The sequence below is a fragment of the Balaenoptera borealis genome (assembly GCF_965194805.1).
Source record: "Balaenoptera borealis genome assembly, chromosome: 12".
NCBI classification, from domain to species: Eukaryota; Metazoa; Chordata; class Mammalia; order Artiodactyla; family Balaenopteridae; genus Balaenoptera; species Balaenoptera borealis.
The window spans coordinates 25,261,863-25,277,126 of NC_138869.1; the positions used below are offsets into that span (position 1 = coordinate 25,261,863).

The 15,264-nt window shown below is 38.7% G+C and overlaps 1 protein-coding gene across 4 annotated transcripts in view; it reads left to right on the forward strand.

The window, feature by feature from the left end:
• The window catches only part of FRMD4B (FERM domain containing 4B), a 347,769-nt gene that overhangs the window by 319,387 nt on the left and 13,118 nt on the right, over positions 1 to 15,264 (forward strand). For all 4 annotated transcript variants that reach the window (XM_082346172.1, XM_082346169.1, XM_082346170.1 and 1 more), the window contains 8 exons: positions 4,144 to 4,220; positions 5,800 to 5,938; positions 6,419 to 6,560; positions 7,458 to 7,591; positions 7,688 to 7,807; positions 8,972 to 9,200; positions 11,736 to 11,792; positions 13,464 to 13,611. In XM_082346172.1, coding sequence (XP_082202298.1) covers positions 4,144 to 4,220; positions 5,800 to 5,938; positions 6,419 to 6,560; positions 7,458 to 7,591; positions 7,688 to 7,807; positions 8,972 to 9,200; positions 11,736 to 11,792; positions 13,464 to 13,611 — 1,046 coding nt within the window. The remainder of the gene's footprint in view (positions 1 to 4,143; positions 4,221 to 5,799; positions 5,939 to 6,418; positions 6,561 to 7,457; positions 7,592 to 7,687; positions 7,808 to 8,971; positions 9,201 to 11,735; positions 11,793 to 13,463; positions 13,612 to 15,264) is intronic.

Below are 15,264 nucleotides of genomic sequence, written 5' to 3' on the forward strand. Positions count from 1 at the left end.
ATCTCTTGCTATCTACTTCCTTCTTTTGATGCTAAAGGGCACAACTAATCATTCTAGATGAGAGTAGAGTAGAAAGAAGTCTGGAAGACCTAACTGATGGTTTTATTGTCGCCGTGCAAGTATTTCCTTTCATTACTAACACCATGAATTCTAAACACAACACAATTTCAAACTCATCCCTACTAGTGAGTGCTACATAAACAACAATAAATACTAATTAATGATTGTCATTATGCTTGTTTAATGATCACTTTAGAAAACAGTGCAGTTTCAGGCTCATAACTCTGTGTTGCAAAGCAAATAAAACTCCTCTTCTCCTACCCACCCATCCCCCAAATCTCCAGGAGTGGGAATTTTGTCTTGGGCAAATTTTTTTTTCTGTTTTAATATGAAAATTACAAATTTTGTTTATACATACACATTCACATAATATAATATATATAATAGTCTTGTTCTATCCTGTAAGACATCATACTGTATAAGAGTCCTACTCTGTATGGGTACCAGTGTTCTCCAAACAGTGGAGAATGTGAAGCATACTTTGCTCCCTTCTACCTTCCTTTGAATTTTGTTCTTTTTTCTTAAATGGTTTCTTGTAACCCTTCTTCATCTTTCAGGTGATTTAGAGTATTCCTTATATGTCAGGCCATTTCTCTCTTTTTCTTTTCTTTTCTTTTTTTTTTTTTTTTTTTGGCTGTGCTGCATGGCTTAGCTTGCAGGGATCTTAGTTCCCCGACCAGGGATTGAACCCCGGGCCAACGGCAGTGAAAGCGCTGAATCCTAACCACTAGACCGCCAGGGAATTCCCTGTCAGGCCATTTCTGTAATACAGAGGCCCCGACAAGTCAGGTCAGCCTGGTGGATATTTCTTTGGCATTTTCCTCTTATCCTTCCGTTAGTCCAAAATCTTGAGTGATTTTGACCAGAGGGGGGCCTTTTATTTACCCTTTAAGGAAAACACTTAAGTACAAAAAGGACAGGAATGAAGATCGGGCAGCTGCCTGCTATGTGCCAGGCGCTGTCCTAGGCGTGTTCCATGAGCAATGGAATCCACTTTACCTCGGCTCCATTGCCATTTTCAGAGCCTTATCCTGCTCTCTGAGATGGAGAACTCCAAGGTAATTTAAAAGCACGATAGAAGAATGATGTCAGAAATTTCAAAAGAAAAACTAGCTTATATTCCAGCTGCCAGCTAGATCAAGAGCAACTACAGTTAGAAGTGTTTTCCTAGCAACTTCAAACATTGATAAGAATCATAAAGGTAATACATGCCTAAAATGTAGGCCTCCCAAATGGTTAGGGAGTGGAAATCTCACTCTTGTATGAAACAGACCAACCTTTGTTCATTTTATACAAACTTTTTTATTTTAATTTTTAGAAATTAAAAAAATACAGGGATACCAAGAATGTGACTACACCTGCATAACCACTTAAATTGACGATTACTAATATTTTGCTATGTTTACTTCATCTTATTTTTATTAATCAAGTAAATCAGACATGACTGGTAACACTGAAGTTTTCTGTGCCATTGACCCCTCATACATTCTATCGTCCCCAACCGCTATCACGAAGGAAGTTTGTGCCATTCCTCTTCATTTATACTATTACAGGCACATATATGAAATTACATTTTGCAAAAGCTTTCCAGGGATCGAACCTGGGCGACAGCAGTGAAAGCACCAAGTCCTAACCCACTGGATCTCCAGGGAATTCCCTGCAAAAACTTAAGATTTCAGGTGGGGAAATGGCTTTGCCTTTCAGACTTAAAAATGCAGTCTCCTTCCCGTAACTTCATTTGCAAACCCAGTTGCCATCTAATTATTTCACTCTTTAAATTAGCTGAAACCCTTCACCTTTTAAGTAGGGTTTTTGCTTGCATGGGGACTGTCTGCTGTCCGTCTGCTGGCAAAAGCGCTAGTATCTCACGTTTGTAAGTGATAAGAGGGAGGGAGAGGCTGCGGCTTTCAGAGATCAGGTTTCAAGTCTGGCCCTGGTTTTATGTGTGTGGGAATGGACGCAAAGGAAAACACAGCTGAGCTGCATTGTGGCTCTTCCTGTCAAACCTGTTCGCGTCCAGGGTGAGTAAAACGGGGGAGCAATGTCTCCCTCACCCAGCCTCTAGTGAAGTTTGTGCCTGGATTCAAAGCAGCTTACTTCCCAGGAAACAGCCATCTGAATCTACCCTGTACCCCATTTGAAAAATGTGTCTCTGTCCTGGGAAAATCTGCTAGAGAGAACTTACGCTGTCCTCTTCCTGATCAAAGAAGGAGTGGAACTGGGGTGATGTCACTCGGTGGAGTTGCTGATGTCATTAGGGTGTCAGCCGTGGGAGGCTCGGTTTGTGAAATTGAGTTACACCTAAGTGTCTTAGGAAACTCCATTCAGAACTCACCGGAGCTGCCCGGCCAGGACTGGGGGGAGGGAGAGAGCACCTCGGACTTTTCCTTCCCATTTCTGTCCCACTTTTGGAACCTTGGGATTAAAAGAAATGAAAGCCTCAAACCTATGGACATTTTAGAAAATCGGTATGTAGCTTTAAGCTCTCACAAATTCCTTTTTCTACCTGGGTGATGGTTGTAGTTACAGACACTACGTGTTCAGACCATGAAGGGCTGTGTTCTTAGTGGGTGCTGGTTTATTTTACTCGGTTTGGGACTGGGGGTCCAGTTTGAAAACGCTTGTCTTCCAGCTATGTGTACACAGGAACCTTTAGCTCGTGCTGTTCCTCTACATGAGGTTTTGGTTTTTTGTTTTTTTTTTAATTAATTAATTTATTTATTATTTATTTTTGGCTGTGTTGCATCTTCGTTGCTGCGTGGGCTTTCTGTAGTTGCGGCGAGAGGGGGCTACTCTTTGTTGCGGTGCGCGGGCTTCTCACTGCGGTGGCCTCTCCTGTTGTAAAACACAGGCTGTAGGTGCGTGGGCTCAGTACTTGTGGCTCGTGGGCTCTAGAGCACAGGCTCAGTAGTTGTGGCCCATGGGTTTAGCGGCTCCGCGGCACGTGGGACCCTCCCAGACCAGGACTCGAACCTGTGTCCCCTGCCTTTGCAGGCGGATTCTTAACCACTGCGCCACCAGGGAAGTCCCAACATGAGGTTTACATGTTGGTGAAAAGTGTTGGTTCCCGTACCCCAGGAAATGGTTTTGCTGATCATGCATTGCAGAGAAGTTACTATCTTGGTGATTAAAATGCTTTTTGAAGATTCTTTGAACATAATTTAAAAATCCAGCCAAAGTCTAATAATGGAATGAAATCGCTGTGCTAGTATTTCTCTGATCATCAAGACTGGGATGGAGAAAAGGAATTCAACTATGAAGTCAAAGTTAAAAGGACAAGCAGGGGCTCAGGTTAACGTGAGGGGTTAGGAATGAACCCAGAAAATGCAGCAGGGCACACTCAGTTCTGTGAATGAGCTGCTTTTCACAAGTTATTTAGATTTCAGATGCCCACTGCCATTAAGTAAGTTCTGTTTCTCCCAACCAACTGGCAAATAACACCCAGTGTAGCATTAGAATGTCAACAGTAGAAATGGGTTCTATTTACAAAAGCTGGAGTCTCTAGCTCAGAAACCAAGAGGTCAGTGTCAGCGTTCACTCCCACCCTACCCTGCCTCCAATTCCGAGTGCTCAGTTTCTGTCCCATTTAGAGGAACACTTGTAGGCGGGAAACTGGTATCTCGGAGAATCACCCCTGCTTGGGGTTCCATTTTACTTTCACTTTGCATTCTTTTGAATTTAATCTGTGGTCTTATTGAGACATCCCTTTGAATTTGTTTCCATTTAAATATGAAGTCAACGTCTTTGATCAGAAGGCATGGGTTTACTGGAATCTACGATTTCCTTACCCTTTTATTTAGTTGAGTCAGAGGAAAAATAGTATGCATGTTCCCCACCGTTGCCTGGTTTTATTGTTCAGGGAAGATTGATGAGGTGAAGATTACCATCAGAAAAAGGTTTCACGTTATAGTTGGTTTGTAAAAAGACTGCATTACATATTCATGCCTAATCTTAGTGCTTAATTCTTAATCTTAATTCTCAGTCTTAATTCTTGATTTTTTCATTATTAAGCTGATTTCTAGATTTAGTAAAAGTTAACATTAATTAAAGCTGTGTGGCTTTTCTGTTGTCTTCATTTCTTAGTTATTCCAGTGGAAACAGCTGGAGAACTTATATTTCCGTGAGAAAAAGTTTGCTGTGGAAGTTCACGATCCACGGAGGTGAGGATCACAGACTTTTTTCTGTATGAGCCTGGTGACTATCCAGATATGCTGCTATGAATATTCATGTGCACGTGTTTTCATTTCTCTTGGGTATATATCTATGATTGGAATTGCTTGATCAAATGGTAACTCTTTCTTTAACCTTTTGAGGAACTGCCAGATTGTTTTCCAAAGAGGCTACACCCTTTTACATTCCCACCAGCAATGTGCATGGTTTCATTTTCTCCGCATTCTCCCTAACACTTGTTATTTTTAGGTGTGTGTGTGTGTGTGTGTGTGTGTGTGTGTGTGTGTGTGTGTGTGTGTGTGTGAATAGCCATCCTGGTGGTGTGCAGTGATAAGCTCATACTGCTTTGAATTTGCATGCTGAGCATCTTTTCACGGGCTCATTGGCCGCTTGTATATCTACTTTAGAGAAATGTCTATTCGGATCCTTTGCTCATTTTCAAGTTTGGTATTCTTGGTCACTTAAATAAAAAGTTGCTAAATTATCTACATGAATTGAAGTCAGGATGTAGGCTTTCCAAGTTCCTCAGAGGAATTCCTTATCGGCCCTCAGCGGTTGCTTTTCAGATAAGTTTATGGATATTTGGAGGTCTGAGGGATGGAGGAAACAGCTGTGACAAAAAGATGACCCAAAGAGATAAGGCAAATTCCTACAAAGGACATTGGTGCCCTTCTCCCACCCTCACCCCTACACAGTGTCTGCCTTCCCCCCATCTTTCTCTCTCTTGCCCTCTCCTTACTCTGACCCTCTCTCCTCTTTTCATCTGGTGCATAAGCAGTACTCTGGACCAGTTCTGGACGTGCATAATTTTATTATGTTCATCCTCTGATAGTGCCAGAGCCAGACAATTCTACGTAGACCTGAGATGCTCTCTTACCTTAAGGAAGGTGCTGACCCCGCAGATCCTGGTTGCTTTGTCTTTAAAATATTATCACATTTATTCCCGCCTTCTGTGATGATCACACATGCTATGGTCTTTAACTAAATGCTTTTATTACAGCCTCTAATGTGGCTAATTCTCATCTGCTTTTTAAAAAAATATTTAATTTCTATAATTTCCAATATCATGCTTCTATACAGAATGCAGAATGTGTGTATTTATGCACATGACCATACTAGACTTAGGTTTTTCTAAAATATTATACAGTTGGTATATTAGTTAGTAATCATTTTCTTTTTTAAGTTAATTAATTTATTTTTTAATTTTTATTTTACATTGGAGCATAGTTGATTAACAATGTTGTATGAGTTTCAGGTGTACAGCAAAGTGATTCAGTTATACATATACATGTATCTGTTCTTTTTCAAATTCTCTTCCCATTTTCTCATCTGCTTTTGAGTGTGTGAATGTGTTGTTTAATATGCTGCTTTTACAGAGAGCTATTACCCAGGTGTGATTGGTTTTCTCATAAAAGGAGAAAATCAGAAGCTTGGCCCCTGACAGCAAAAGAGTTATGGCAGAGCCAAAACAATTAAGGAGAAGCTTTGTTACAACATTACCCACTGGATACATTTTATGTTGTGCTGGGCCAGAGACAGATCATTTGAGTGCTTTCCTTAATCTTTCAGGATTTCGGTATCCAGAAGAACCTTTGGGCAAAGTGGCCTCTTTGTGCAAACGTGGTATGCGAACTCTTCTCTCATCAAGTCCATCTGGGTAATGGCAATTAGTCAGCATCAGTTTTACTTGGACCGGAAGCAAAGCAAAGTAAGTAACTAGAAGCATTTCTATAAGGACAAAGTCCTCTCCCTCACTGGCTTTGTGTTCGCAAGATAAGCTTTCTCAGAAAAGATGCAAGCACATGGGTTTTTGTTCCTCGAGTTTTGTTTTTTTAAACTTTACTACCAATTGTTTTAATTTTTCTTACATTTAAAAAAATGGGCAACGTATAACCTGATCTGAAAACTGTAAGATGTGCCAAATTTTTGGCATGCATGTATGTGTGTACACTCAGGATGTTTTAATGTTAATGATTGAACTATACCATGAGAAGGAATCATGCCTAGTTACTAAAACGTTTTAACTGCAAAGCTGAAATCTTATATTTTTGTTCTGAAAAATATCACTTTTGTATATAAAAATTCTGTATTGTCCTCTGTGTTGACATTTTTATTCCATAGTAACTGAATTGCTTTATTAATTTGAAATAGGTTTAACCGAATGAATTCCATTTCAATGTTATATTAGGCAAAAATTCCTTCAGCCAGGAGTTTAGACGATATTGCAATGGATTTGACTGAGACAGGAACACCAAGGGTCTCCAAAATGGTGACACTAGAGGCAAAAAGTCAGTTCATCATGGCAAGCAACGGCAGTTTAATCTCCTCAGGTAATATTTTTGGATTAGAGAGCGTGCAAGCGATCTTTATCTTATTTCATATTTTTTTGGTTGTACACCACTTTCAAATGTATCTTTTAACCCATTATTTTGGGAATAAATAAGCATATGGAACCTACAGTATATTGCGGTTTTGAATAAATTTTGAAATTAATTTTTAAAAGAGTATGAAGAAAGTTAAATAGTAAAGTCAGGTTGTATAATTAACAATAGATGCTAAAATAGTGAGTGCCTCAGGGTAGCTTGCAAGAATATTTTCTCCCCATAAGGTTCATAAGCTTTTTCTTTCCCCAATATGTAGTTTTTGATACAAACGGTTGTCTAATTCTCCATTTAACATAAATTGAACCATGACCACAGCCTTCGAACCCACCTCACCCCCCAAAAGTGATTTTTGCCCCTAAACCCTTCCTCTGTAGAAATTTTGGATAAGAGTCTCACTAAGTATACGTAACTTCACTAAAAATAATTTCTCGTCTAAATCCCATTGTCAGCTTGTGAACCTGAAGCACAGAATATTCCTTTGCCTTGCTTACTTTCTAAAAGAAGATTCTAAACAGCTATCTCAAGGAACATCTTACCTTCTCTCCTGCTCAGAAAAATGATTTTTTTCCTTGGCTGTGTCTGAAACACTAAGCATTTTATCATTGCTTCTAAAATGACTGAGCCAAAATGCAAAAGGCATATATTATTACCAGGCTCTGATTGATGCTTGGAAGCATGAGAAAATGTTCTCCAGTTTCCTTTTATTATGTTCAGAAACAAGGGGAAAAGAAATAAACTATTATTAAACAGCAGATTTGGCTTAAAAATCCCTTGTCCTTTAAAAAGGAAGGAAACATGCCTTGTATAAACCTTCTCCGCGCTCCCTCCCAATCCCCCCCCCAGGTTCTCAAGACTCGGAAGTCAATGAGGAGCAAAAGAGAGAGAAAATCCTTGAACTCAAGAAGAAGGAAAAGCTGTTGCAAGAAAAACTTCTGAAAAAAGTTGAAGAACTTAAGAAGATCTGTTTGCGGGAGGCTGTGAGTGTCTTCCGCTCTTGGGGAGCATTTCAAATCGTGTCTGACAATTCCAGCCAGGGTCAGTGACCCCCCTCTCGCTTCTGTCCTGTTTTACAGGAGCTCACAGGCAAAATGCCAAAGGAGTATCCACTGAACGTAGGTGAGAAAGCTCCTCACGTCAGAAGGCGTGTAGGTACCGCATTCAAATTAGATGACAACTTGCTGCCGAGTGAAGAGGTATGAGCACCAGCTCTGAGCGTGTCTATCAACAGTGAGACAGAAATGCTGTCAGTTCAGTGTGGCTGACTTGTTCCTTTGGTTTTTGAGTTACTGCTGTACATTTTTATCTCATCAGTTCAAAGTGATCATGGAGACCAAGTTGAATTCTTTCTTTCATGCACAGTCTAGTTAATATTGAGTTCTCTCTCATGACTTTACCCCGCCAAACAGAAAGAGCACTAAAGGAACTCTAAATGTTTATAAATTGAGAAGTATTATTATAAGAATTAAGACTTCCAGCACTAGAGTCTCCCACTTAAAATCAAGTAGCCTTTGGCAAATCGTTGACCCTCTGTGAAGTCTCAATTCTTGGGTTTTCTCATCAATAAAATAGGGGTAATGATTGTTCTTCCCTCTGAGGGATGCAAGGAGTATTCAATGAGATAACACATGTATAGCACTTGGGTATAATAAAGGTAAAAGATTTGTTAGCCAATATAGAGGGTACTTTCTCATCTGCATGACATCAGACAGTGTGACCCTACTCGTGTTTCTTGCAGAAGTTTAGCCATCTTGGCTTTAGAAAATGATAGCAGTTTCCATTAATAATAAAGTGAGCATTGCTATTTATTGAGTGTTCACTGTATACCCAGCTCTGAGCTAAGCAATGCACATACATTATTTCCTTTAATCTTCACCATACTTTCATAAGGTGGGTGTTATCTCCATTTTACAAATGATAAAAAATCGAAGCATTAAAAATTAAGCAATATGTCCAGGGTCATGCAACCAGGAATCACCCAGAAAGAGGAATCAAACCTCAATTTATCTGTTTCTAAAGCTGTGCATGTGAATATAGCATTCTCTGGCTATGAATCTTGGGTGAAGAATCCCTTCTTGAAGAATATGATCTTCATCCAACCAACTGAATGAATGGAAGGCCATTCCCTTCTTTGAAAAGGACAGAGAGTTGGACTGTTCAGTTAAAGTAAATGGAGGAGGGAGGTCTTGTCTTCTAGGAAAGTGTTTGAGAATACCTAAGCAGTAAAACTTAGGAAGATTTTATTCTCAGAGAGCATCTGATTTGAGAACGCATGAGAAAGAGAAATTTTATTATCTAGTACATATCACAGTGACTGTGTGTGTCCATAAAAATAAAACAGTATCATCATGTAAATGCAGGACCCTGCTTTGCAAGAACTGGAGAGCAATTTCCTAATACAGCAAAAGCTGGTTGAAGCTGCAAAGAAACTTGCCAACGAGCCAGATCTTTGTAAAACTGTGAAGAAAAAACGAAAGCAAGATTACACAGATGCAGTGAAAAAGCTTCAGGAGATTGAAAATGCAATAAATGAATACCGAATTAGATGTGGAAAGAAACCCAGCCAGAAAGCAACAGTTATCGTACCAGGTTAGTAATTAGTAAGGTTTTTTAGAGTCACATAAGTCAATCCTCTTGATGGAACGTACGATTTCCAAACCAGTTCATTTGGTAAGAGACAAAAGAAAGAACAGGATTAATTATGAGTTTCTTAGGATAAAAACGGTTTGGAATTTCAGTCTTACAAGTATGTTAACTTGGTTTTTAGTGACCTTCTTACTATTGTAATACTATACTATTGCATTGCTTTAATTTTCAGCATGAAAGAGCTTTCATAGCAATATTGGTTCCTAATAAGACGGATTCACCTTTAACTGGCCTGATGTCATTGCAAGAAATACATTTGAAAACACAGGATATTAAGAGAGCTGGGCCCTACCTAGTAGTTTCTCAAAGGTTTTTAATGCAGCAGACCATACGTTTTCTTAAGGACCTATCCAACATATGTGGATAGAAAAGAGCTCTTACAATTATTGTCATTTATGGAGGCTATTTAAAGATATGGGCATATGTTCATGTTATATTATGAAATGCAGAAGGCAGAATACAAAATTGTAACCATAACATGGTCCTGACATTGTATAATTATGTACACGCAAAGACTGGTTGGGAAAGAGTTCAAAATATTAATAGCTGTAGAATTTCATGTCACTTAATTTTCTTCCTAATTCTCTTTCATATTTTCAAAATTCTCAACATTATATATCTAAAACTTTAATATTCAGGAAAAAAGTAAACTGAAAAAAATCTCATTTAGGTCGATTTCAAGTCCAATTGGCCTTCCATATTTATTAGCACGATTTTCAGCCTTGATCACTGGTTGAAATACGATTCTATTTCTTTGATTCCAAGACTTTTTTTTTTTTCCCATTTAAACATCTGTGAAATTGGGATAATTCTTGTACTAGATGGAGTGCTACAGTTATGATCGGCAGTACTTTTTCTTTTTTTACTGGGACATCAAGTAATTATACGTCTTAGATTTGCCAAAATATGGTAATCAGGTTTAAAGTGTACTCGGCTTCAGAGCATTTGATTTGCAAAGCAGAGATACGGCTTTTTGGAAAGTGAATGCACAGATATCAACACACAAGTGTGCGTCAACTACAGCTGGGGAATTTAGGATGGCTTTGACTCTGAATGCGAAATCCAGTTGGCCTGGTCAGTGGCCACATTCTGGACCTACAGAGATGAATGATTAGCAGTGCACTTAACTTTCATAGCCATTTGTTGTGGCCCATTCATCCCCAGCTGTGTAAGATTCAAATGTTATCCTTTTCAGTAACGGACATTTGGGCAGCACTGGTGCCAGTGGTTGAGCATATATCAGGGGGATTTTTTTAAAGCCTGCCTGACAGCTGACTCTACTGGCATTTCACCTTCAAGCTCTGCTGTGTGTGCAATTAAGAGACAGTCCTCCTGGCTCTGATAGAGATTAACATTTGAGACTGGATGTGGAGATTCACTTCATAATGGCTTTGAAGCTTACACTGAGGTGTCGTGTTTGCCTGTAACCTTGCCCATCGTTGACACTGAGTATGGAATGATTTGCCAGAGCACATAAACATCTGAGATATCCCTTTTTGCTAAACCCATTTTGTAACATTTGACGGGCACCAGTAATAATCAGATCATTATGGGCATTTTCAACCACCAGAGTTCTTTCACCAGAATGCTGTGTTTAGGGAACCAAAGTAGTAAGTATAGCTAACATTCATTGAGCCTTTGTCCTGTGCCAGGAGCGGGGCTAAGGGCGTTACATCTATTACGTCATTTAATGCTCACTAAACACTAGGTACTATTCTTATCCCTATTGTAGAGGTGAGCCAAATGATGCTTGGAGAGATTAAGTAATTTACCCTGGGTCTCAGAGCCAGTAAGTGACAGAACCAGGATGTGAACCCAGGTCTGTCTGTTTCAGTAGTTCTCACTCAGGGGCAGTTTCGCACCCCAGGGAGCATTTGGCAATGTCTGCAGACATGTTTGATTGTCAAAACTGAGGGTGGGGAGGTGCCGGCATCCAGTGGTGGAGGCTGGAGATCCTACCATACAAAGGGCAGCACCCACCCTCCTCCACGCCCCCCCCCCCCCGCCGCAACAAAGAATTGTCCAGTCCAAAATGTCAGTAGTGCCACCCACTGTTAAGAAACCCTGGTCTGATTGAGAAGCTTATGCACCACAAGTGACCACCACACTCTATCAAGAAAAAGCCCTTCTCTTCAGGGGAGGGCTCAAAAAAATAAATTATCCTAAATTAATTATCCTAAATAAATTATCCTAAATTATCCTGTACTATCCTAGTACAGTAGATTCTCAAAGGACCATTCTCAAACTCTGTTCCACTTTAATAAATAATCCAATGTAATATTTGTATGTATATAAGATGTTTATACCTTCAGTAGTCAATGAGTTCATTCTTACAATAGTTAACTATTCCTAATGCACTGTAATTAGTTGTGTTTATCTAAATAAAAATAAGATGCACTCCATTGGAAAGGGTTTTATTGAACTATTAGGGGTGTCCAAATGCACCATTATACTAAAGGCAGTTTATTTTATTCACAGAAGACATAATCCCATCAGAAAGTAGCTCCTTGTCTGACACTACCACCTATGATGACCGTAAGTAGCTCCCCCTTTTCAGTTTAAAATGTTATATATTCTGAAATATTAAGAATATTTTTGAGTTAAGTAAAGTCTGTTTATTTTTCTTTTGGGAAAGGTAGACAGCTAACTTACATTTATGCAGAATGGCTGGGAACGGGGTATTAGGATTAACTTCTACACAGGTTAGCTCAGCATTAAATACAGTACTGTACAAATCACATGACTTCAGGGAATCAGAGTACCATAACTCGAGTGAATAGGTATCTTGATAAGGATTTGTAAGGCTCTGTAGGATTTTTTTTTTAACATTTGAAGTTAACTATAGAGAAGTTGCATAAGTAATACAGAGTCCTTCACCCAGCTTTGTCTACTGGTGACATCTTATATATTTAGTGTCCAAAGCCAAAACCGGGAAATTAGTGTTGTGTAGGCTACACTACACTACCAGGAAATAATGTAGAGTTTATCACTGTCTACTTATTCCAGTTAAGTTGGAGTTTATTTTATTTTTCTTAGGAAGAAACACACATTTTAGTAATTGGGTTACATGTCATTATGTTGGTTTCCTAGAGGTAGACTGTATCTATTGTAATGACCTGTGGTCAACATATTTCATGATGGAATGGATTTCATGTCAAGTGATAGAGTATTTCCTTGTAATCCCTTCCTTGTGGTTAAGCAGAGGAGCTCACTATCTTTTTGATGTGATTTAAAGAATTTGGGGGAACCACTAACCCCTACTGCTTTATCTTCCCCCAAACGGAATGGTTCATGAAAGTCTACCATTTCAGAATTCTTCCTTTGAGCTGAGGTTTGATCACGTTTGCCATTCCTCTTTGGAAATACAGATACCAGTGGGAGACACAACAATTCCCTAATGACTCACCATAAATCAGATTCATCACTTTTAATGATAGGATGAGCCTTTGGTCAGCCAAGGAGGCCTAAGAACGTTAAAAGTAAAGCTGAACAGGGCTTCCCCGGTGACGCAGTGGTTAAGAATCTGCCTGCTAATGCAGGGGATACAGGTTCGAGCCCTGGTCCGGGAAGATCCCACATGCCACGGAGCAACTAAGCCTGTGCGCCACAACTACTGAGCCTGTGTGCCACAACTACTGAGCCGGTGCACCTAGAGACTGTGCTCCGCAACAAGAAAAGCCACCGCAATGAGAAGCTCGTGCACTGCAATGAAGAGTAGCTCGCTGCAACTAGAGAAAGCCTGCACGCAGCAATGAAGACCCAACACAGCCAATAAATAAATAAATAAACAAACAAACAAACAAACAAATTTAAAAGTAAAGCTGAACAAAACTGATCCAGGCCCACTTTACAGGCCAGCTTCCTCTTGGCCCCTTACACACTGAGGTTTTTCTGTAATATAATTCTAGAAAAGTATAGTATAGTATCACCCATTCCACCTGAGAGATTTATTTGCTCAGCATGCCACCTATTGAGTTGGCATAAGTTGGGTCAGGCCCCACAAGAACATTCAGTCATTTTTTTTCTATTGTATAAAATATAAAAATAAATTTCCTGAAACGTAGGTACTTTTAAAAATATCATCTTTGGAAGACCACTTTGCTCACCAGACAAATCTTCCACTTTCTTTTTTGGGAGGTGTTGGCATGGTATTTGTTTACTTTTTTATTTATCTACTTATTCTTTCATTCAATTTACTTATTATAGCCAGTGACACCTGTACTCTTGCTGGGCAGCAATCAAGTTCAGTACCTCATTCTCCAAGAATTCTTCCTCCCAAGTCTCTCGGGATTGAGAGAATCCATTTCAGAAAGTCGTCCATCAATGAACAGTTTGTGGATACCAGACAGTGCAGGTAAGAAGTCACATTATCAGTGAGGTGAATGCCTTGCCACTATGAGATCTTTTCTCCAAAATAGTCAACCCATTTTTGCATTATCCTTTTTATTCTTTCAGAAAGTGTTATCTTGTAAAACCAAAGTATACAAACTAACCCAGTTATTTATTGTTGGTAACAAGTGGAAGTGTTTTTAAAGAGATCTTTTGGAAAGTATTTGGTGTTTCCTTGATTTTAAAGTCTATTTGATTTATATTAAATTATGGGAACATTGATTATAATCTGAATTTGTGTATAGTGTCCAAAGTTCTGTTTCATCACCCATGGTTTCAGGAAACTGTCATTAAATACCACTCTACCAAACCAAGTGACAGAACTGACTTCTGAACTTTCAAAGGAAAATGGGACTTCAGTATATTTTTAGTCTGTAAAGTAGATAATACAACTTCTCAAATGTCTCAAGTAAATATTATCAGGGCAATAACAACAGGGCAATAACTTTTTAAAAGATGACAGACCAATGGTTCCCAGAATTTGGCTGCAAGGATCAATACTAGTTTTGGTTTTTTTTTTCTACATAGGGCTCAAGATAGGATTACCAACTTTTTACTTTGCCTAATCAGAATGTTCAAACAAACAGCACTATGATTTCATGAAAAAAAAAAAAATGACATTTACATATCCAAAATACAGTCATCGTTGTAATAATAATAATAACAATAATATGACGTTAACATTTATTGAGCACTTACTATGTGCCAGACACTGTTTGAAGTGTTTTAATATGTATTAATAAATTTAATCCTCACAACAATCCTGACTGTATTACTACCATCCTTACCATTTATAGATAAGTACACCAAGGACCAGAAAGCATGAATCACTTGTTGGGTTTGTCAACTAGTAAATGTCAGAATTGGGATTTGAACCTAGGTAGCCTGACTCCAAAGCCTGTGATGTGATTTTAGCCAATATTATATTGCATCTCAGGGAAGATGGAAATTAGTCTCAAAATAAAGGAAGATTATTTAGATTAAATAATTTTTCACTTATGAAAAGAAAACCTACATTTTGTTACATTTCTAATTTGTCAAAGACCAGTGAAAACTTTTATCTCATATTAGCCCCAGTTTGTAGATTAGCATCTAAGAACTGTTGCCTTAAACAATAGAGATCCAGGTGTCTAGAACTGTGCTGTCCAATTTAATTAAAAGTAAATAAAATTTAAAATTCAGTTCCTCAGTCCTACCAGCCACATTTCAAGTCCTAATAGGCACATGTGGCTGATGGCTGATATTGGGTAGCACAGATATAGCACATTTCCATAATTGAAGAAAGTCCTATCAGATAACACTGGACAATTGTGTTTATTATATTAGGGAAAACAAAGCTATTTCAGCAAGAGGAATTATAACTGGGAAAATCATTATCTTAAAAATCATTACACCTCCATCCCCAATAGCTTAAGATGGGTTTGCTCTTTGATCCAGCAATTTCGCTTTTAGGAATTTTTCCTCTTGAATTAACTACAGGATGCTTATCACAGCATTGTTTATACTAGTAACAAATGAAAACAGCCCAAATGCTCAACTAGTGGATTGTTTAATTATGGTCAGTCTTTACAGTAGAATACTATAAACTCATTAAAATAACAGTGTAGGTGAATATTAA